Source organism: Strix uralensis, chromosome 10 (assembly GCF_047716275.1).
Source record: "Strix uralensis isolate ZFMK-TIS-50842 chromosome 10, bStrUra1, whole genome shotgun sequence".
NCBI lineage: Eukaryota > Metazoa > Chordata > Aves > Strigiformes > Strigidae > Strix > Strix uralensis.
The window spans coordinates 18926357-18949595 of record NC_133981.1 but is presented as its reverse complement, the minus strand read 5'-3'; the positions used below and the strand labels follow the sequence as shown (position 1 = coordinate 18949595).

General features: G+C 38.8%; 1 protein-coding gene across 1 annotated transcript; it reads left to right on the top strand.

Annotated features, from left to right (window-relative positions):
* The first annotated feature begins 612 nt into the window (after window positions 1-612).
* RFT1 (RFT1 glycolipid translocator homolog) lies at window positions 613-18636 on the top strand. The gene is made up of 13 exons (XM_074879523.1): window positions 613-694; window positions 798-883; window positions 1492-1608; window positions 3459-3648; window positions 4231-4332; window positions 5654-5788; window positions 6714-6792; window positions 7068-7118; window positions 8473-8603; window positions 10617-10761; window positions 12954-13059; window positions 14387-14636; window positions 15523-18636. Exons 1-13 carry the CDS (start codon window positions 632-634, stop codon window positions 15685-15687), a joined length of 1620 nt encoding a protein of 539 aa, XP_074735624.1. The 5' UTR covers window positions 613-631; the 3' UTR covers window positions 15688-18636.
* The last annotated feature ends 4603 nt before the right edge of the window (window positions 18637-23239 follow it).

The window sequence follows — 23239 nt, the reverse complement described above, 5'->3', positions numbered from 1 at the left end:
AAATGTCATCTTTGCTATTTGAAGGCGTGTTGTTGGTTTCTTTGTGGTTTGTTTTTGTGTTTTGCTTTGGGTTTTTTTTTTTTTTTTTAATTACAGAGAATGAATTAAGATACATTCTTCTTCCTGCAACGAGTGTGTTTTACGTCAGTTTTGGTTGTCTTTCTCCTTCAGTCGGGGAAGACTGCTGCGTCTGCCCTCAGTTTAGAAAGGTGCTGGTGGAACTCGTATGGAGATTTTTGAGAAATCTCTGGAAAATAGCGCTTGTCAGAAAATGCTATTTAATATGGTACCTTTTCTTATAAGCCAACGTGCAGTTTTTGGGGGTTGTTTTAGAGGAATACCTGCTTGCGAAGCAGAAAGCTGGCGCTGAACGTTAGTTTTAGCATCCGAGCAGAGCGGAGGGCCCAGTTAACTCGGAAGTCAACTATTTATGTCAAAAGCATTCCTGAACCGGCCCCCTGTACCCTGTTCCGTTGAGCACAGGCGGAAGGGCAGAGCGCTGCTCCCCACGCGGGTCCTGCCCCGGCCCCGCTTCCCGCCCGGAGGCCGGGGCGGTCCCGCCCGCGCTGACGGCATCGCGGCGCGACGGCGGCGCCGCCATTTCCTGCCGGCGGGGCAGGGCGGGGAGCTGATGGCCTCGCAGGACGTGCTCAGCCAGACCACCCGGCTGGCCTCCTCCAGCGCCTTGCTGCAGGTGCGGGGCCGCCCCCCGCCTCCTCCGCCGCAGCCGTGCCTGGCGGGAGCCGCCTCGGCCCCCGTTCGGCCCGCAGGTGTTTCCCGTGCCGCTTCCTTCACAGGTGCTGTTCCGGGTGGTCACCTTCGGGCTGAACGCGTTCACTCTGCGCTACCTCTCCAGAGAGCTGATCGGCGTGGTCAACGTGAGGTGAGGGCGAGGAGCACCGGCATCCCGACCGCGCTCTTCGCCTGAAACCTGGGTGGTACAGGCAAGGCGTCCCTCGGAACAGGGCTCCCGGCGTGATGGGGCTTTTTTAAAGTGTTTGGTGCAGGATCTCGGGCTCTGTGGTCTGTAGGGTGTGTTGCTAATAATGCTTTGCATAACGCTCTTTAATTTACTGTTGGGTGTTTTACAGTGTGTGTTGAATCTCTCCCAAGTTATTTTTTGGCCTGGAACAGAGGTACTGCTGGCCTGCTTTCCATGTTAAACCATCAGCTTGCTGAGGAAAAGCTAGACACGATTGTGTGTTACAAGCTGTTGCTAGACAATATATTTTGCAATTGCGTTTTTGGTTTATGGTATGCTTAAAGTATTTTTGCTATTTGAATAATCACATGTATTTACTTTCCCTCCTTTTTTAAGAGATGGTGATAATTTACCTCATATCACCATGTTTTCTTTGCATGCTTGTTAGCTTTATCTGTGAGGCAGTCCTGTGTAAAAACTGTCAGTGATGCTAGTACGTGGAGGATTTCAGAAGTAGTATGTAAAGAAATAATTTTATCTTTTTTTTTTTCCCCCCTCATCTCCTTTAGGCTAACCCTGCTGTATTCAACAGTTGTCTTCCTAGCCAGGGAGGCATTTCGGAGAGCTTGTTTGAGTGGAAGTACAAAGCGAAACTGGACCAAAACAATTAATCTGCTGTGGCTGACGTAAGATACCCTTAGAAATTTATTTTTTTAGAATTTATTTTTAATTTTTGTCTGAGAGCTCACAAAATGAGAGCAAGTATTTATTTACTGAGGTAGCTATTTCAGTGTTGAGCATTTAGTAGCCTCAGTCATGTTTCAGGACTGATGCAGGGAACTGGACAAGTCTGTTGCTTTAGCATTTATGGGCTTGATCTTTTTTTGGAACACATGGGAAAGTGCATCACCAAAGGTGTTATCAGGAGCTGTTTGTTCTGTCGCTTACCCTGAAGTTTATGTTGTAGCTGTTAAAGGAAAATCCTGTTGCATAAACATGTAGTCCTTTATTTTTTCTTCCTCCGCCTCCTCAGTCTTGCTTTTATATTGATGTTCATTTGTGAAGCTGCTTTAGGTATTATTTTTTTTTTCCCCTTGAATCAGTTTTTTCAAGTCTTGAGCCCTGCTGTGGTTTAATGGCATGGCAACGCAAATGTTCGTGTTGGGTAGGATAGATGTGAAAAGGTGAAAGAAAGAGTTGGTATTAAGCAATAGGGAGTAAATAGGACAACTTCTTTCAACTGCAGTGCCATTTATAGCAGAAAGTGAATAGCTTGAAGTCCACGTGAAGCTGCAGCCAGAGAGTGTAATTGCACATTGCAGCTAAGTGGGTTGTTTCTCCCTTCTGGTTCCTGAATACACCTCACTGGTACTTGCTCTCTGTCACATCTAACAGCTGTGCAGCTGCAATTAGGTGGATTGGGAAGTAAGTTGACCTGCCTGATATGGTGGAAAACTAGCCCTGTACGACAAAATAGTGGTCTTCCACTGGAGCACCCTACTGACATTCCCTAGAACTGCACAGCTATTAATTAGATCTGGCCCAGGAATGGGAGGTTATGCATGGTCATCTGCATCTAGATATAAAGAAGAGGGATTATCCCATTCAGGGATAGGTTTAATACTAATTTAAATGTATTGGATCTGTTCACTGTATTATAATAAGTTTTCTGCTATTTGACAGCCTTTCAAGTGGGCATTATATGATAGTTAACAATGACTGTGTGCACCTTTTTCTTTTTAAATTTTTCCTTATAGAGAAGCATAATTTAAAATGAAGATTAACTCTCTTGAAGGATCTGAAATACATCTTAGGAACTTGATGTCAGATACCTTAGGGATCTGATAATGGGAGGGTCAAACAGATCCTGCTGCAATGGTGTAAAACTTTCTGCACTCTGCCAGAAGCTTCGTGTTCCTCAAGCAGTGTCAACAGAAGGTAATACACGTCTGCACTCCTGTGCCTAGCTTGGCTTTTTAGCTACAGTCGCTAGTCAAAGTGGCTCTGGGCTACAGTAGAGCATTGTGAACTGGCATACCTGAGGTGCAGGCATGCATTTTCTTCTGCTCACTCTGCTGTTGTTCTGTGGAGAACCAGTGATTTCTGGGTGAGACTTGCAGTTGGAGTGGTGGCATCTTTATCTGTTACAGCAAGATCCAACACAGCTTTTCTGCCAAACCCCTTGTAACCACAGACTGTAAAAATTGCAGCAATGAGGGGTTTGCAGTATTGTGCAGGCTGATATGGGGTCAGAATTGCTCGATCCTAGGGAACAAGAAATGCAGATAGTTGACCTTGTGTTAGGTTCTAGAGTAGAAAATAGATGAGTCAGGAAAAATGTTTTCTGTGTCTTGCAAAGGGTGCCTTCAAGATATTCATCACAAAAAAAGGTATTCTTGGTATAGTAACAATAGAAATTAATTCCTCAGGGCCTTTTTTTAAAAATTATTTTAGACATGTGTGACATTTAAATTTTCTTTGGGTTTTTTCCTGCTAAAGTAACATTTCTATTGATATGTTTTTGTTAACTTTTTAGAGTCCCTCTTGGTGTTTTTTGGTCTATTTTATTGGGCTTAGTCTGGCTACATTTGCTTGAAGTACCTGATCCTTCTGTGGTTCCTCATTATCAGGCTGGTGTAGTGGCATTTGGTCTTTCTGCAATTATTGAACTTCTGGGAGAACCGCTCTGGGTTTTAGCACAAGCTCATTTGTTTGTGAGACTTAAGGTTAGTAAAGTACATGGGGTGTATGATTATGTGTGGGGAATTTCCGTTCTCTATTGAAAAGAACAGATTCCTGAACTAGATCTTTGTATATACAAGCATATTAAAAAACCAAACCTGTGTGTACGGTTTAGTACTGTATGGCATAGTTGTAACATGAATATGAATTTGTACCTGTTTAAGCAAAAAAGTTGGTTTATTTAGAAATTGTCACCTCATTGATCATTAAATCATGAATTTTAATTGGAGGGAGAGGCATGCAGCTTCCATGATTTTGCATTTCAATTGATTGTTGGGATGAAATTGTGAAATGCAACAATGGAGAACATGATTGTCTCAAGCAAAATTTTCTCCCTAATGTCCCATACAAAGGACTGGGAAAGTGCAATGGAGGAATTGTGAAATACGAGAATAGAAACTGTACAGAGAAATTACAATCAAAGATGGCCAACTGAGCAGAAATAAACTCTGTGACTTTGAAAGTCTTATATTTCTACATAAGTTTTGTGTGTGAAACTAATGTATTTTAAGTTTGTTTATGTGGTTAAGTTTGCAGAAAATAAACCTCAGTTTTCTTTCTCAAAGGTAATTGCTGAAAGCCTTTCTGTAGTGTCAAAATGCACTTTGACAGTTATTTTAGTAGTCCTTTATCCTCAGTGGGGCCTCTACATTTTTTCTTTGACTCAGGTAAGTTTCCTCTGTTCTCTTTTTCTGTAAATTTTCAATTCATCTGAATTTTTATTTGCCTTTGACATTTAGCCTGCTAAATAACTTTGGGGCGTTGAGAGAAAATGCTCCTGGGAGGTTTAAGATTTAGCACTTACATTTAGTATTTTCCTGATACTTGTTATTGACTTGACACTGTGACCTCGAGCAGTTTAATGGAGGTGCAAGAAAGCACCTTCTTTTGTATGAAGGCACATTCTGCAAATAAGGTCATGTTGTTCTGTATAAGCTTTATGTTGACTCTTAATGAGTTACACATTCTAATGCTTGAAGACTGTTCACCGCCTGGCTTCAGAATTAATGTTAAACTTTGGGTTCTACAGTGTAGAAGACTATAATCACACGTGACTTTATCAGCCTGGCCCACCAATCTGTATCACCTTATCAGAAGGTGCTAACCATGAGTAACATCTATTTGGGTTAAAACTTTTTCTTTACTACAATGAAGAAGGGATATATTGGCACCTGAAAAATAGGGTTATGGCCTGTGCATTATCAGTTCACTTAGAAATAAAAATGTGAACATTAGGTTATTTTTTTGTTCGGTTTTTGCAGTGGATGTAGTAGGTAACTTACTGAAGTTGGAGAAAAGGAGGCTTAGGGGGGGAACTTACCGCTCTCTACAACTACTTGAGAAGATGTTGTAGCAAGGTGGGTGGCAGTCTCTTTTTCCCAAGTAACAAGTGGTAGGATGAGGGGAAATGGCCTCTAGTTGCACCAGGGGAGGTTTAGATTAGATATTAAGAAAAATTTCTTCACCAAAAACGTTGTCAGGAATTGGAACAGGCTGCCCAGGGAAGTGTTGAGTCACCACCTCTGCAGGTATTTGAAGAACGTGTGGATGTGGCACTTAAGGACGTGGTTTAGTAGTGGACTTAGCAGCGTTAGGTTAACGATTGGACTCGATCTTAAAGGTCCTTTCCAACCTAAATGATTCTATGAAGTAAGAGATGTAGGCAGTAGCTTCTCTGTCAGCTTGATTTTTGACTAATTGCTTCGTAGTTGGACTTGAAATAATCATTCTAAAAATGCTTAATAGAGCATAAAAGTTAGCAAAGGGCTATGATAACCTGTGAATTCAAAAAAAAGGAAAAGAGATCAACAGCATTCTTGAGATGTGTTAATGTCTTTACCTAGTTTAATATTTGACAGGAATAAGGACTGCTTACTACATTTTCTCACTGAATTTGGGTCTCTAGTATGTAATTCTAGCATGTAATTCTACATTTGTAAGTTAATTTTATATCACTGTTTGTTTTTCTTTGCTTCCCTACCTTTCCAGCTTTTATATGCCAGTGTTCTGGTAATATGCTATGTAATTTATTTTGTGATGTTTTTGGGATCTCCTGAAGCAACAAAGAAGTCGTTTCCAGTTACTAGAGTGAAAGCTCTATTACCTAACTTGGTGGAAGATGAGGTAGGTTGCACAGATTATTTCTTGATTTCTTTTTTTAAGTCTTTCTTGAGAGAGCTTTGAAAATTTGTTTGAGATAGTGAAGTTAATTGAGTGATTTTGGGCATATCTTAGCACTGTAGAAGATACGACTGATTAAGGAAAAAAAAATACTGAAAAATTCTGCATGTAGTTTGTATTAGTAAAATCCTTGTCAGAAAAATGTTCTGAAGCTTGAACACTTTATGGTACGGGTTTGTTGCTGAATTATCTTTTAGTATCTTTGCATAAACCGTTAGCTGGAGATTACAGAGTACATCTGCAGTGTGCAGGGAAATGACCAGGTATCACTGGATCAGAGGCAGGAAGGAAACCAGAACCATTTTACCGTGGGTTTTGGTACTTCGACTTTTCCTCAAAATAAACATTGTGGTACACAGCATCCTACAGATAAATCAAATATCTCTCAAGAGAAAATGAGGCAAAGAAAGAAGTGAAAAGACACAGTGAAGAAGAAGACATTTTGAAAGATTTACAGATTGAAAAGATAAAGGCGATTCTTGGTTGCAAGACTTGTAGGAACAGTTTAAAGAGCAGTAAACAATTTGTATCTACAATGAAGGTGGAAGTTATACTGGCATGCTAAACAGTGTGGTGTGGTTTTTTTTTCCTCTAACTTCGATTAGTATTTTCTGTAGAAGGCTTGTTTGGATACTTTATCTGCCACAGTAGTAATTTTTAGCAAGGGGAAGAAGTCTTTGCCTGATCAGTGATATTGGTGCTTGAATTCAGCAGTATTTTACATTAGTTGTTAGTAACTATAACATTGCGGGTTTTCCTCATCAGTACTGTTAGACCTAGCCTAGAGTATTGTACTGGCTTTTTATTTTCTATCTCTGCTCTGTAGTTTCACTCATGTTTATTACATTTCAGTACTTTTTTTTTGCAGACCTTTGTGAACTGGAAGGAAGCACGGTTGACTTGGAGTTTCTTCAAACAATCCTTCTTGAAACAGATTTTGACAGAGGGTGAGGCTTGATGTATAGTTGTAATGGGGAGGGACTAGTGAATACTATTTACAAAATTGACTTAAAGCTTGAGAAAGCTGGGGGCATGTGGGCATGTGACTTTCAGAGATTGTTGCCAACAGATGTTACCAACCGGAATGAAGTTTTTGAGGGTATTCTGAACTAGGTGCTGTCCTGTATGACTTTCTCTTGAATACTTAATATTGGAAGTGTCTGAATGAGTATTGGGAAAGAATTAGGGACTTGATCTTAAATTCTTTATTTTGAACTTACAGGTGAACGATATGTGATGACTTTTTTGAACGTGTTAAATTTTGGAGATCAGGGTAAGTGTCACCACTTCACAATACCATCACACAGTTTTCTTAGTTACTGCTCTTCAGATGACTTAAAGTATTTGAAGATAACTTGAAAATCTGTGAAGATTTCAAAGCCTTTGTGACTTTGAGATACATTTCAAAGAATGATTGGTGTAGATAACAATTTAATTTAAGATCCTGGATTTTAATTTTTTTTTTCTTTGAATCAAAACTTTCCAGTTGGATATGTGATACCAAACCCTGATGTATTCTAGTTGTCTGTCTTCAGTTTTTGTAATTCTGTTTTCCTGCTGTTTTCTGTCTTCCTTTTGAATCTGTGTTAGCTGTTAGGGCAAGAACATGATTGTTTATGGCATTGCATCTCAAAACTGAATTATGTTCCATAAAAGAATTCAGTGTGGTTACAGAGTAGTTTGTTGCAGTAGCCGTTCAGATGACTGAGTTGGCAGCACCTTGGGTCTTTATAGCTTGGGGAAGGAAAATAGGCTGTAATTGTTGGCCCACTGTTAGGAGTTTCTTGGATAGTTTGAATTACTTTTAATTGCTGGCAGTAGTATGTTCCCTCATGAGTACTGAGTGTATGTGCTTGCCACCAGTAACTGCAGCCGCTTCTGATCCTCCTCCCCTGTGGAATAATTGAGCTGCCTCTTACTTGAAGGGTCTTTGAAAGAGCAATGAGTACAAAAATGTCTGTAACTCTCCAAATGTTGAGAAGCATTGCTTCCAAGTCCTGTGAAATCAGCCTGAACCTTACTCTGTTAATTCATTGTGAATATGTAAAGCACTGACCCACATACCTAATTTCGTAATTTCTCAATGACTGTATTCTGTGTGTGTGTATGTATATATACACATAGATGTCTTAACAGGTTTGGAGCAGTATCTTGCTGAGTATGGAAGTGCTGGTAAAATGTCATGTAGGATTGCTCTTCCACTTCAGTGAAAGTAAAAAGAGCTACCTCATAGTAAAAATGGGTATCTTTCTCGTCTCCTGTATCAGTAAATACTTACATTCCTGTTCTCCTTCAGTTAAATTCATCAGGATCTTTTAAATTCCTCTACAATAAGAGTCTTAAATGTGGCTTGGTGCTGTTACTAGATTCATATCTCTGTAGTTGATGCTTTTGTCGTAGCTTTGCCATCTATGAGCAAGCCTTGTAATTTAGAGCTGTGATTGCTGACCATCAGAATTTTTAGGGAACACTGTTTTTATGTTCACTGAATTCCACTTGTTTTTTCTTTGTTCGGTGGAAATGTTAGATTAGAATTCAGGTAATTGTTAAAGACTTGGAATTAAGATGTGTCTAAAAAAAAATTACAGGTTGTTGCTATTTTGGTGTTTTTCTTTTTTTTTTTAAAGGTGTGTATGATATCGTGAATAATCTTGGTTCACTGGTGGCCAGGTTTATCTTTTTGCCTATTGAGGAGAGTTTTTATGTCTTTTTTGCTAACGTGTTGGAAAGAGGGAAGAATGTAAAGGATCAGAAGCAGGTATGCTTATTTTGGATTAATTACATGTCAAATGCTTGATTTTTGTTACAGATAAGTTGCATCATAGAAATGTGACTGACAGAAGCATGCATTTAAGTTTGAGTAAAAAGGCTGTAAAAATTGAAAAGTGGAAATGGAGAACAAAAATGTTGAGTGAGGCTGGACCAAAAAGAAAATAGGTAAAATGCTGATGAAACAAATTAAGATATTTAACAGAATAGTACTGTCTTTTATTATAACTGAAGTTAACATCATCTGCTCCAAACAGTGTGATGTAAACCCTAGTGTACTGTGTATTTCCAGATACGCTTAGAAACAGCATATTTTCATGATTTAAATAATTGCCTATCAAATAAATACTGTCTGAACACATTTGACCTACTAGAAACTCTTAAGTATCTCTTAAGTATTAAAGCAGTCATGTTTTGGAAGAGTGCAGTTTTGGGAAGAAGAGAATTGTATTTTTCTTGAGCTCTTGAATTGTATGTGGAGTATCAGTGGTTAAACAGACCAGAGCTTTGCTTCACAGAGTAATATTCATGCATGCTGTAGGTAAGAAATTCTTGATCAGCCTGGGCTTTTGTCTGATACTGTGGCAACTTTTTGCAGTAATCCTGCTACTTGTACCTTAGCATGCAGTTCAACAAATGCCGTGCTTCAGGTCACTGGTGGGCTAAGGAAGGTGTATGTATATGTGTATTTTATATATAATCTACCTGATATGTGTAAGTGGAAAATGGTTATGAGTTTTCACTGTATGTAGTGAAGTTACATTACAAGAATACTTCTTGTAATGAGGTAGTAGAACTGACCAAGTTACTTGTTCTGGTGTGGCAAATCCTGTAGTCCCGTACAGCAGGAAATGTGACCTTCCCACTGCCTCAAACCGTGGCCTTGGGCAGATCCCCTGCTCTTCTTTGCTGTTGACTAACTGTTAAACACGGGCAGTTTCCTTGAACAGACATATACATGGCTAATTGTCATATCCCAATTTCTCTGGACTCAGATTCTCTGATTCCCAGGTCAGGATTAAGGTGAAATGACACCAAAGATTCTTCAATTCACAAAACTCAATTTTTATTTGCTCACAACAGATAATTGGCGTGAAACTTTGTCAGTAATCTTTGCATTCTCTGCAACAGGCAATAAACTTACACCGACTAGTGGCAGATCTTAAAACATGCCCCGATAATCCTTAAACATGCCCTGACAAGCCTTGCTTTATATGTGGCATACAGAATAAGAACGGCAGAGAAAAGGGGAGAGAGGAAAAGAGAGAGAAAGACAAAAAGGAGGATTTCACCAGTCCTGGTTCCATTGTTGGTCCAGCCAGCTCACAGGTCCAGTTCTGAAGAGGTGCAGCCATGTGGGACTTTGACTTGTGTCCTTTTATAATTCTTTGCCCCTTCTCCGAGTGGGCACTTGGACTCGTTAGGCTAATTATGCATCATGCGCAGTTTATACTTCTAGAATTCTCCTTGGTTTTGCTACATGTGCAGTTCATACTTTCAGATTCTTCTGGAAATGGGTCGGTGGGCTCAGGGGTCGTTGGGGAGTTACTCCTCCCTCCCTGCAGGTGTGACCATTGTTTGACCTCACGGCTTCTCTATTGACTCTTCACAGAGTCATTCAAGATAGGGAAGTTCAGCCTCCAAAAACTGTGGTCCCACCTCCGCAGGACCCCCTTCTTTTGCCCGTACCTCCCTGCCATTACCTGCACAGCCCCGGTGTTTCCACAGAAACAGTTTGCCAGAGTTCTTTACCGCATGGTTGAGACGTTAACTGTGGTTTCACCAGACCGTCACACTAATACTTGTGTAGAGTTTGTAATGAATAAAGCATAAAATGGAATAATAAATATATAAAAATTGTTGGAAGTTAAGACCATGTGTATGGATAAATCTCACCCCTTTTTACACTGTGCAACCTATTTTTTTTTTCTGTCAAGTAGTTTTTCTGCATGAAAATATTATATTGATTCTGATTCGTGTAATCTACTACATTATTTTCCAGGATGATGTTGCTATGGCTGCAAATGTATTAGAATTGCTGTTGAAACTTGTGCTTCTGATTGGCCTTACCATCACGGTGTTTGGCTATGCCTATTCTCAGCTGGCTCTGGATATTTACGGAGGCTCAATGCTCAGTTCTGGAACAGGTAAAGATGTACGGAGCTGGCAAAGAAGCCATTCTTTCAAAAGAGAAACTGCAGCTATTAGGAATTCTTGTGTAAATCAACAGAAATTTTTTTCTGTAAAACTCCTATTGAAATCAGTGACTTAGCTCGACTGAATCCAGAACTTGTACCTTTGTAATACCATCTTTAATATGTAGGCACCTTAAACTAAAATATACTGAGGATCTCTAAATAAGTGTGATCAGGTGTGGGACTCTACCTTCCTGCAATTTCACATTGTTGGAAAAGAACACTTTAAAAAATTGACTATTCCATGATGTAAAATTGCTAACTCCAGCTGCTTAAAATAACCACCACCCCCCCAAACCCATACAAAGAATTGGAATCAAAGAATGCATAGTTTTAGCATAGAAAATAATACTTTTTTTCATAGTGCTAAACCATATAATGGTAATAATCTTGCTGTAGTTGTACATGCTGAGGGGTAAGTTTTACAAATCTGTCCACAGAAGCAGTCAAGGAATTTGTAGGTCACTTTGGATTTTCAGGAGAGAAAGTAGAGGTGCATTTAATTCCTTCTTGAAGCACAAACACAGAAATTGTAGCCTGGAGTTTTCTTCAATTTTTTCAGTGGTTTGTCAGGTGACCTATAGTAGCTCCTGCTAGAAAAAGCAGTCTGCCTTCTGTAGCTGAGCCCTGTGTAATGACTCGGTTCCTACTTGATCTATCTTGGGTGAAGATCTAGCAGCTCCTCAGAGGAGGTTTTTTGTTGCATTTCTGTCTGGCAGTTTTGCCCATGTGCCATTGTGGGAGAGTTCTAGCCTGTTTTTTCCATTTCATGTCTGTTACAATTAAGAGAAAGTCAGGGGGAAGGTGAAAGCATGTGACAGTATATTGTGTTAAACACAGCTGTGCCTGTCAGAGTTTTGCACCTTTAAACCGTAACCTTGGAATATTGCTTATTGGGTATTAAAATAAATTGCAATTATCTTAATCAGTGTGAAGATCACTAAACATTTAGATATTTTTGCTTTAGACCCTTGCGTGTATTTGGAAGCTGGTGCTTAGTTCATATAGTGATTTCATGGAAAACCCTGTGTCTGCATAACCAAGAACAACTGTTGTTTTGTGTTGCCTTGTTGCTGGTTCTGTCAGATTTGTTTCTAATTTTGAAAGCAAATGTGAAAAATTGTTGTTCTGGACCCCGGCAGCCAACTTCTTATGAAGAAGATGTTTTCTGTCCTCCTTTCTCTTCAAGAATGGATGTCTGGGCCTAATCTTTTAGACATGCTTACTGAGAAGGACTGTGTTTAGGAGTATGGGTGCAAGTCAAGTGACTCACAAGTAATTTTAGCTTTTAACCTAACGATAATGTGTGAAAATGAAATGTTGAACATCTGTACTGACTTATTTGATCAGATATTCATGGATATATTCATTTGGATATTTTTTTTCCTCTCTTGAGTGCTCTTTAATCTAATGTTTTTATGCATGCCTGGAAAGAAAGTCTTCAGCTCTGCCCCACTTCTGCGGTGTGTTTACTGCTCACTGGGCAGTTGTTCTTTAGAGCTGAAACAGGAGACTCAGTAATATGAACTACATTGCTGCCATCAAGAAGGAATATTCAGGGATGCATACTAACCTGCTAAAAAGCATGGGATTTTTTTCCCCATGTTATTATATCTGAAGGGCAAGAAAAAGGTTAAGGTCTGAATGGAGAATTTTGAAGTCATGTATAAATTATCTCTGACCCATAAAAATCTGAATATAATTTTTTTATCTAACACAGTTTTGAATGTATTGAACGGCCTTTCTGTTTTTCTTAGTGTTGTGTTCAAAATAAACATTTTATTGCTTTTAGAACCTCGTAATGACTATTGGATTAATTTCCACAAATTTCTGTACAAGAGAAGATTTGGGTTACAATAAATACTAGTTTTTAATTAGGTAATCCCCTTTAATCCATTTTTTATGGATATCTTTTCTGTTACTATAATAACGGATATTCTTGGGTGGTTTAGGTTTTGGTTTTGTTTTTATTTGCCTTGTTTATTTGTGTTCTTATCAAGATATCTAGACAGGAAACTTGTTCAAATGAACTTAAGTTTCCATTATTAGTGATAATTTACAACTTCTATCTCTTAGTGAACGTAAAAACAATGTGGTTTTTGAAAGAAATAATAATCTACTTATCATTCTAATGTGTTTTTTAGGTCCAGATCTCCTCCGATGTTATTCTTTATATGTCCTATTTCTTGCTATCAATGGAGTAACAGAATGTTTTACGTTTGCTTTGATGTGCAAAGAGGAGGTAGACAGGTAGGAAATAGTGTCCCCAGAACATTCCTATAATTAATTTGCATATGGTTTGCTTGGAGTTCAGTATATAAAGAGAACAATTGTTCTGTGTGGTTATGTGCTTGGAAATGCTTTTTTTTCCAAAGAGCAAATTTCTTTCTGCAGTCACTTCTAAAAACTGTGTTCCTTGTCTCCAGAGCCAGCTGCAACAGATGGGCAAGCAAACATGCACTACTTCCATTTTTTTACATGCTTGTATTTGTTGATAAACATTGATCCTCTTAAATATTTATTTGTAATGACCTTATAAAAAGATTGGTGCATTTGAAATCAGCCTAGATATATCCTGCCACACTGAAAATCAACTCCTTATTTAGCAGTCTGCATGTAGATTTAGACGTAGAAGCTTTAGCAAATGTTTAAATGTTTGGGTAAAAAGGTCAGAAATTAAGAAATAAAGATTGGTAACTTAGCTTTTGGTGCATCGCTAACTGGGAAAGTAAACGTGAAGTTTTGTTTTCTGTACATATGTGCGTGAAGCTGTACTTTTTAAGACAGACTATCACTTCAAACTCCTTAAAATTTTGCAGCTGTTAAAATTTTTCATGTACAGTTACTGTATATCAGGTACACTTCTGAATGATCTAAATTGTGGGTCTGAATTCAGTGATTTATCTACTTTAAGTAGGAGGTTGGACTAGATCCTCCTAAGATCCCTTGCAGCCTGGAGTATTTCTTGATTCTGTGTTCATCCTGGGTTATTGATTTTGAAGCCTGGTTGCCTTCCCAGTGCTACCATCAAGGTTTTTTTGCTTATGTAGTAGCTGTCCCTTACAAGGCCTTTCCAAATTAATTTCAGTGAGGTCTACTTTCCATAGTCAAAGTAGTATCTTTTTAGATTTAGCGAGGTCTGCTTTCATGAACCCTTTAAAGTGGGAACTGGTTTTCAAAGCTGCTGTTTGGAGCAGAAGCTAAATAAAGCATCATCTTGTTGACCATTATTTTTCTTTAATACCTACCTAAAATAGCAAAAAATCCACAAGGTTTTACATTACTAGTCATTGTTACTAAATTTTAATTTTAAAATGAGTGTACGGCTGATTAGTAAAATATTTCCTTCACATAATGTAGTTCTTGGTTTAATTTGTTTGGTGTATTTTTCCATTCTTTCAGTAAATTTTTTTATTAACATCTCAATTCTCCAATTTATCTTCTTCCATTAGAAGGTGGTAAGAGAATTTCTGTTCCTCATTTTAGAAAATGAATTGTGGTATTTCTTCAAGGATAAAGTTAGTAAATGGCTACTGTAACTGTATACATTGCTAAATTGTTTCTTTTCTTTTTCTAGGTACAATTTTGTTATGCTGGCCTTGTCTTTCACATTTCTGTGCATCTCTTACTTCTTGACCCGCTGGCATGGCAGTGTAGGCTTTATCCTTGCCAACTGCTTTAACATGGGTATTCGTATAGCTCACAGCACCCACTACATCTATGATTACTTCAAAGAAAGCACTTACAGACCTTTGACAGGGCTGCTTCCCTCACCATTTTTGGTACTCGTTTATATCATAAGCGGAGTAATCACAGGTTTCTCAGAGGTAAGCATCTTTCTCAGATTTTGCTTTCGCTATGAAAGTCAGTGTCAAATGACTTCTGTGTCCACAAGCAGAGAAATACCACTGGCAAAAAAGGCTTATGAGGACAGGCTGGAAGACTTCTGTTACAGGCAAGGCAATATATAATATTAAGAGATTTTATCTTTGTATCAAAGTTATCTCTGCCACCTGTAGAAGGTGTATCTGACAAGGAAAATAAAATTTAACACATTTCTGCTGTCTGTAGATGAATCCATGTCCTTGGTTCTTAATAATAATTGAAACTGCAGTAACACAGAAACTTATTAAAAGGTCTGTAATAAGTGATAGAGAGCAAAAACAAAGCAAGAACAGAAACAAAAATTGCCAAGAGCACATTTATCACATTTATTCAGACTACAAGATGGTAAGTGCACAGACTAATTATTACAGAGACGGTAGCATTTCGAAGTACAAAAATTTGACAGTTTGAAAGTCCATTATGCCTTAGAAAGGAGAGCTTGATGTTTTGAAATGGGAGTTTTCCAGTGGGGTTTTGTTAGAAACTAGCCTAATACATTGCTGCAAAGTAGCAGACTTTGCATGATACACTAGCAGAGTTGTCCTAATATCTTGATTAACATATTTCTGCATGCCATATAATAGCAGCCTCCACATTTACCAGTTATCTACTGAGTGCTCGTTTTTTGCTGACAGAATTTTCTTAAGAAAGCAAGTGTTGTGACTAAAAGATGATTTCTTGTAGGATCAGTGCATGGGGCAAAACCATGCTTGGCTTGATGGTAACGTTAGCATGGTCGAGAGGTGTTGGACCTTATTTGTTATTGAGACAGTAAATCCACTTTGTGCTGACCAGTTTTCCTGTAATTGCTTGTTTCCTTTGTTGTAGGTATTCTTTTGCTGTGACAAGGGTTGGATGGCAAGGCTGATTCACATCAGCATGGGCGCTCTGTGCTTTGCAGCAACCGCCGCTACTATATTCCGCACAGAGACCAAGCTGATCCACTTTGTCAGAAGCCAGTTCCTCTCCCGGTACATGAAGAAAGGAACATGAAAAGCTCGTGTTCTTGTACATGCTTGCAGTGAAGGGCTGTATTTTTTGCATAAGATCTGTATGGAAGAAGGTTTCCACATGGATTTATTGGAAACATTAGTATTGGAGTGGCAATGTAAAAGATTGCCAACTGAATGTTACTTTGTCTTCTAAGCTGGTCAGTACCGTGAAAGAGAGCTGAGTAATTTTCTCTTTATGCATCATTCTTTTCTAAGCTTTTCTTCAAACAGCCTCTTTGGTAATGAATGAGTATCTGAGATACACCCTTCTGACATAACCTAGTTGACAGACTTCGTGGAGAGAGAATCCATTCTTACCAATGGGGAGTACCTGTATGAAGGCATCGTATGGCTTACATCTTATGATGTAACTAAGAATGCTCTTATTTGGCATGATGGGCTGCTGAACTGATTAGAAAATAAATGGTCTGACAAAAAAACCCAAACAAAAGCAAACAACCAAACACGCACACACCCCCACACCCCCCCCAAACAAAATGCACAAAACAAAAGCTGAAGAAAACACTAGAGCAAGGACCAGTAGCAATGTCACTGTTACTGAAGTAGAACATAATGCGGTGCAGAGAGATAGAGTTGTCAGTGCTTTTAAGTGTAAAGCAGTGAATGGAAAGTTCTGACGTTTACAAGTAAGTTAATGGCATACACAGCATGTGTCCATGCTGGCCGTATCAGATTATTTCATTCAGCAGATCATTCATTTGTGAGGGTATTGATTAACTTGTCAAAAATACTCTGAAGCCTTAGTTAAAAGAAAAAAGGGATTTTGAGCGGTGTTTTACAGGAGGTTTTAAGTATAATCACACTGATGCTGAAGTTCCAGAAGGTTAATCATAAAACTTCTTACTTTCGCTCCATTGCTTTGTTTTTATCTGAGATTTTAATGCCAGCGTGAACAAATTTGTCTCAATAGAAATGATTTTTTCCCCTGCAAAATCAAGTATTAAATGTATTTTATAAGATTTCTTCCAAGGATTTATGCATATTGAAACTTTTGTTACTGGATAGAAAATGCTTCTTTCTGTTGCAACCACTTTTCCTCATGTCTTGTTCCTTTACTTGTTCAAACTTAACCTTTGTATTGATTTCTTTTTTTGTTGTTGTTGAATTGCTGAAAATTTGGACATTTGGAAATTGTAAAATTATATGTTAGGCTGCTGGTTTTGGGTTGACTAATGGTATATTTTTTTGCTGGTCTAAGATCTGAATTTGGCAGTTTCAGAATGTACAAGTGGCAGGTTTATAATGATCAGTGTTCCCTTTGCATTGTTTGGATGGACCAAAAAATGTCAAGTGATGAAAAATGTGTGCTCAGACATGTACAGTCAAAAGCTTTTAGTTTAATTATGTAGCAATTCCTCAGATCCTCAGACTGCTTAAAAAATTACTTCACTGTAATGGCGTTGTGGAGTTCATCCTGGTAACCATAGCTCATGGAGTGAAATGCTTTCTGGTATCAGTGTCTTCAGTTTGGTACTGTTAGAAACATTTTCTAAACTCTGGTAATTTTCGCTTGGAGAATATCACCAGAGATGCTTTATATGAGGATTTGGTGACTGAAGAATTATCACAGAGAAGCCAAAATGTAACAGTGGGAGGAAGAGAAAGGTGTACTTCCTCAGTTAATGGTGGTGTCTCCATTACCTGGCTGGAAGGTGGTAGAGACAGACTTGCTGGTTCTTATGAAGCTGTTATGAAATCCATCTAAATAAAACAAACTCTACATTATTCTGCCCTGCTAAGTGAATTTGGTAGTTCTTTGTCTTTTAAGTTTTTCTCTTCTGAGTTATCTTGCAGCTTTTTTTTTTCGTTTCTATCAGGTATGGAGTTTGTTATGAAGTACAGCTCCATACGTTGCAGAGGATTGAAACTACTTTATTATAAATTGTCAATGCATATTCTTTACTTACTTGTTCATAATTAAAAAACAAGACAATTGAACTAAAGGACTTTTTTTAGGGTCTTTTTCTGCATGGCTTTGGGACCTTCCTGTGGGAATATCTCAATCTGTACAGTGAATTTTAACTAATTCTTGGAATGAGGAATTTTGTATAGCCCTGCACTTGAAGTGCTTTGGAGATTGAAGAACTTTTCCTACCAAATGAGCTTGCAGTCACACTGTCTTGTCTCGTCTCATGATCACAGCTGTACAGTGATGCTATTTCTGCTGCTAGTATTGGCATAAATAGGGTGGTGTGAGATCGCACTGTTCAAATAGTAGACTGTCTAGTCTTATAAATATTTTTTAACATGAATGCTGTGTATGCATTTAAAGAGAAGTTACATTTTTAAACTAGTTTGATTTCATATTGGAAAGGCTTACAAATACCTCTTGCATCTCAACAAGTGAAAGATACAATTTCATATGAATCAGGAAGACATTTAACATGGCTTAATCATTGTTCATTTGCAAATTAAGGATATCTTCCTCTTTTAATCTGTAAGCAGTTCGGTGATGATTGGCTGGGTTTTGTGGTTTTGGTTTTGTTTTTTTTTTTTTTAAATACATTTTATGTGGCAGGAAATGGCAAGGAGGGACAGGAAGTACAGACCTAATAAGCTGTCTTCTGGTTTCTTATTTATCTGTGTGATTGTTATGTGAAAGTTAATTGCTTTATTTATAAAGAAGCAAACTCTGTCAAACTCAGGGACAAAGTTGGGATTGAGCTTGACCAAATTTCACTTTTGTTTGCAGTTCTGTCTGTCAAAGGCACAATAGGATGTTTGTCTGTAAATTTCGTTGAAGCTGTTTTGCAGTGTTTTTCAGAAATCCTGTAGTTTAAGCTGAAGGAGAATTAAACTGTATTTCTTAGGAGAAAAAATTATGATTTCATACATCATGTGGAGTTTTTTATAGTTGGATGAATGACATTCAAACAACTGTAAGATACAATGGTTATCTAATAGGATAAAATAAAATTTATTTCTCTTACATCTTGGTTTTTGTCTTCTAGTTAAGGTGCGTTGGAGTGTTATTTGTATCTTTGGTACAGTTGATGCTTAAATTTGGTTGACTATTTTAGGATCTTTTATGTATATATTAATGTATCAACCTAGAAACTTGCACACCATTTCCTAACAAACACATTGAGAAAACTTACTGTAGTGTCTTTGTAAGAACTGGAATCACGATAGTCACCTTTTTTCCTCTTTGCTTCTGTGAAAATGTATGTTTGTATGGATTGGAAGGACCAGGTTTCTTTCTTTGCTTTTAAGCAATGTGTTGTTGCAATAAAAACTGTTTAAGTGGCCAGGAGTAAACCTGATATTTAATGAACGTTGTTAGCTGAATTATGCTGCAACTGGTAATATTAGTGTTAAGTACTAACCAATTGTTGAACTGTTTTTTCTTTCCTAGTATTGTAAATATTTTACTTGTATCTAAAGAAATGGAGGGATGGATGCACGCACACGTACTTTTTTCTTTAGAAAGAAATTAGGAGTTAAAGCTTTTACTTTAATGGTTAATCTGCTTTAGTAGGCATGAAAAACAGTTGATGTAAGCTTGAATGTTGACCAAAGGTTAGGACCCATAAGAGGTGTTGACTTGCTAGTTCATAAGAAGGATTGCCCAAGTGTGAGTACCTTGAGGTCAGCTAGTCCCAGTTTGCTGGCTTCTGGATAGTGCTTAAATCTAAACTTCGAAATTCTTTTTGTGGATTTTATATTTCTTGCTGTTCGAACATCACACTTTTTTTGTGGTTTAATTACCCTTATTTTAAAGATAATACTGAAGAGAGAGGATTTGAGGCTTTTTGAACCATAGCATTTTTGAACCAGATCATCAATAGATCTGCTGAGATATAATGATTTAGTTTGGCACAAAATACATAACTCATTTGCATTCTGATAGTGCTATGTAAATGCAGTTCATTTTCATTATAAGCTTAAAATGAAGTTTGAAGCTCTCCACATCTGATGTACAGCTGGGCCATGGAAACTAAGTGCAAGGCATGCTCAAAAACATTAGCAGCTGGGGGATCTAAACTAAAGAGTCATAGGAAGTGCTTATCTCTGTTGTGTTTTGGACTATTTCCACAAAAAGATGCTTGTGCTCTTTGGTTTATGGATCTGAACTGTGGTTCGTGCACTGCCTTGCTGTGATCTAGAAGGAGGAATGAGAATGAGAAAATCTAGAAGGAGATTTTCAGTTGGGATGTCCATAACTGCACACTGCTGTTGTGAGCTTTGTTCACGGATTCCGATGAGAATGCTGCTAGGGTAGGATAGTTGGTTTTCCAGTTGTAATTGTGGGGGAAAGGTAAAACAACTCTGGGTTTTGTTTTTGTTTTGTCAGACTTCCTGTTTAGTTGTGGTAAGCGAGCATCTAATGGAGCTCTGTGTGTTGATTTGCTAGCTAGGTTTTGTGATTCACAGACACATCTGTCTTCAGCGTGACTTCTTTCCAAAGAGTTATATGCCATCTCACTGGACTGAGAACATGGAAAGGAACACAACCAGGACAGACATGTTATATCTGTGACCCTTTTAAGAAGACTGAAATTACTAAAGCTGTGTCAGGAAGAAAAAATTTGAGACACACCGCAGTTCTTAAACACGGATAAGATGTATGTAATCTACTAGTAAATGAGAATCATGTTTTGCTCTTCATGATGTACTTTGGAGAGAGTGCTTCAAAAAGGGAGCAACATAACTTGGGAGAAGACTGCAGAATTTTGCCCATAACTTTTCTTGAATGTGGGAATATTTCAAACTCTTGCTCCCTCGTTGCTCCTCCTTGGGAGGGGGAGGAGTGTGAAACACTGCACTGATGCTGTTCCAAAGAGATGTGCTGGTGTCTCAGAGAGCAACTGAGGCCTAGTCATGCACTGTCGCTGAGAAGGAGCCTTGTGATCACTCGTGAATGTCTTCAGTTCCTTCCTTTTTTTGATATTTTTTTTCTTTTGATTCATGACACAGTTTCACTTGTATGTTGGTAAACGATTCATAACCAACTCCTGTACATAGGTATCTCTCTCTCCTTTATTTGCTGAAAAAATCAATTTAGGCAGTCTCAATGTAAAAATGCGTTACGTCACCAGAGTCCTGCACTGGGGTGGAATGAGGAAGGTGGCAGCTAGCTGAAGGTTATATTATGGCCTGTTTGCAAGCCCTGACAGCAGGGAGTGAGGAGGGAGCAAATTAAGGTTGCACAGAAGAATCTAATTGGGTCGTCTTTTCAGTTCTGGATGCTTGACTTGGCAGTGCTAATGTTTTCCTAATGGAAGGTTTTTTGGGAATAATTTTATAAAGCAAGTACTATAAAGTGTGCTTATGCCTTCTCTTATTTGTGTACTGATTTTTAGCAGTCTCTTGGGGCCGGTGGGAAGTTGTTACGGTATGAGGAAAGGAAGAGGGGAAGTGTGGCAGAGCATGGTACATGTGCAGGGAATGTAGTGTCCCTCTGAGGGAAGGTCATTAGTCTGTGAGTTACTTCATCTCTGAATGCATTTCTGTCACTGCAGATAAAACTCTTTAAGTACATATCTGCACAAGTGCTTCTCTAGGCAACTGGTAGAACATGCTTGGAAGAAGCGGAGTGTGCCCATGAAGTAGAGTATACTTTGCCGCAGACTGTTTATCATTCTGCTTTGCTGGTCAAGTAGGCTTTTATTTATGCACTGAAAATACATATAGTAGTGTGTGGCAATATTCTTTTTCTCTCTAACAGTCCTCCCATTTGATGTTGACTGTATATAAGTCTCTGGGAACTGGGTTTTTCTGTGGTTCCTTCAGAATTGTACTGATGATTTTTTAGTATTTTTTTTTCCTCTCCAATGACTTCCTTACACAGTAGCTTTACACATGTTCATCTGGGAGCTCTGCTGAAGCACAGGGCTATGATCAGGGAAGTGGTAGTGCTTCACTGAAGTCCTGCTCTGCAGGAGGGGTGGATGAGGGCTCGGTGGAACTTCCCCTGCTCAATAGGGGGTAGGTGTCATGACCCATGGCCTGTGTCTCACACTGCACAGCTATGAGCACCTTGGCTCAGACTTCTAAGGAAAATTTGTGAGAGATGAAGAAAGTCTGTAGTAAAGCCATGCAGGATAAAGCTAGGATGGCTTTCTTGAGGCAGCAGCTCAGGTATTCAGGAGGAAAACCACCTACATACATTCCTGAATGTAAATACAGAGTTGGAAGGTGGCAACTCAGGAGCTCCGAAGGTCCATTTCAGGGAGCCGCAGAGATTCCCCGTCAAACCATCTGCTAGTAGAGATGCTCCAAGTTTTACTGAGTATTGTGAATGTACTATGCTCGGTAGCTTGTTAAGTACCATGGGTTTTGTGCTTCTAAACCAGTATACAATTTATTCTGTTGAAGTTGAATATAACCTGCTTGTGGATATATATTGTGCTTGCAGTTGACAAAAGTTGCCTGAATGAAAGGGCTCAGAGGGAGGATTGCAAATTTGTGGAGAGTGCAGGTGACCTAGGTCTTTTGGAGTAAAAGCCAGAGACAGAGCAGAAAGAATAACAGAAACTGACAACAAATGTAGTGTACAGGTTTGGTAACTGGGCACTCAAAGTACTTAATATTCCACTGGGGCTGACTGCTCACCAGCTAGAGAGAAGAGGGAAGGACTTTCTTCCCATCCAGAGGAAAATTTAGGGATGTAGGTAACCTGAAAAATACTCTGGTGTGGGAGCAGGAAGCTTGCATGGCTGAAGATGCATTGAGGAAGGCTGGAAAAGCTTTTGCAATCTGTCAGGGGAGCATTACACCTAAGGCTACATTAAGATTGTGCAGTATGGGCCTTGTGGAGAGCTGCAACCCATTTGACTAGTCTTACTACAGTTAGGAAAAAGAAGATTAGTCTCTGTAGGGTAAGAAAAGGTGGATTTGAAATCAGAGGTTGAATTATTTGAAGGAACAGGAATAGAATCAGAGTGGAAGAACAGAAGAAAAGTAGTGCTGTGTAGTGTGCCTGTGCTGCAAAAAGCCTGTGTTCAGCATCTGTGATGAAGTGAGTCCAGACAACTTGTGATGAAGGACATACGGAAGGCCAGACAATAACAATTCAAGCTGGGGAGTTAGATGGGCAGTTGAAAAAAGCTTACATAGCTTCAGGGTGGTAGTTAGAAGCAAGATTGTGGATTGGATCATTCAGCTTGCTAGAGAAGTCACTTGGTCTTTGAAAAGAGCACTGCAGGAAGAGCAAGGTGTGGTTGGATTTGTCAGTGCAGAATTTAGCCCAGAAGACCTCAACCCTTGGAACTGAAGTGCAGATAGTTGTTACAGTCTAGACCACTTTGACGCAGGTAACTGAGTTACCTGGAAAACGCATTTCTTTCCTCTTGCTGAGCTTCTTTGCATCAAGGTTTAGACTAGTTCTCTTCTGCTACAGGCTAACTCTCTACTACTGCAGTTCTCTTCTACTAACATATATGGGCAGCCCTGATGCAAAAGAATGGGGGAAATTGTGGGCAGTGACAGACAAATCAAAAACTCTGATGCTCCCAGAAGAAGCTGTCACACCACGTGAGCAAGAATATTCATCTCTAGTGAGGATCATAGGGCACAGGGAGAATGTGGCA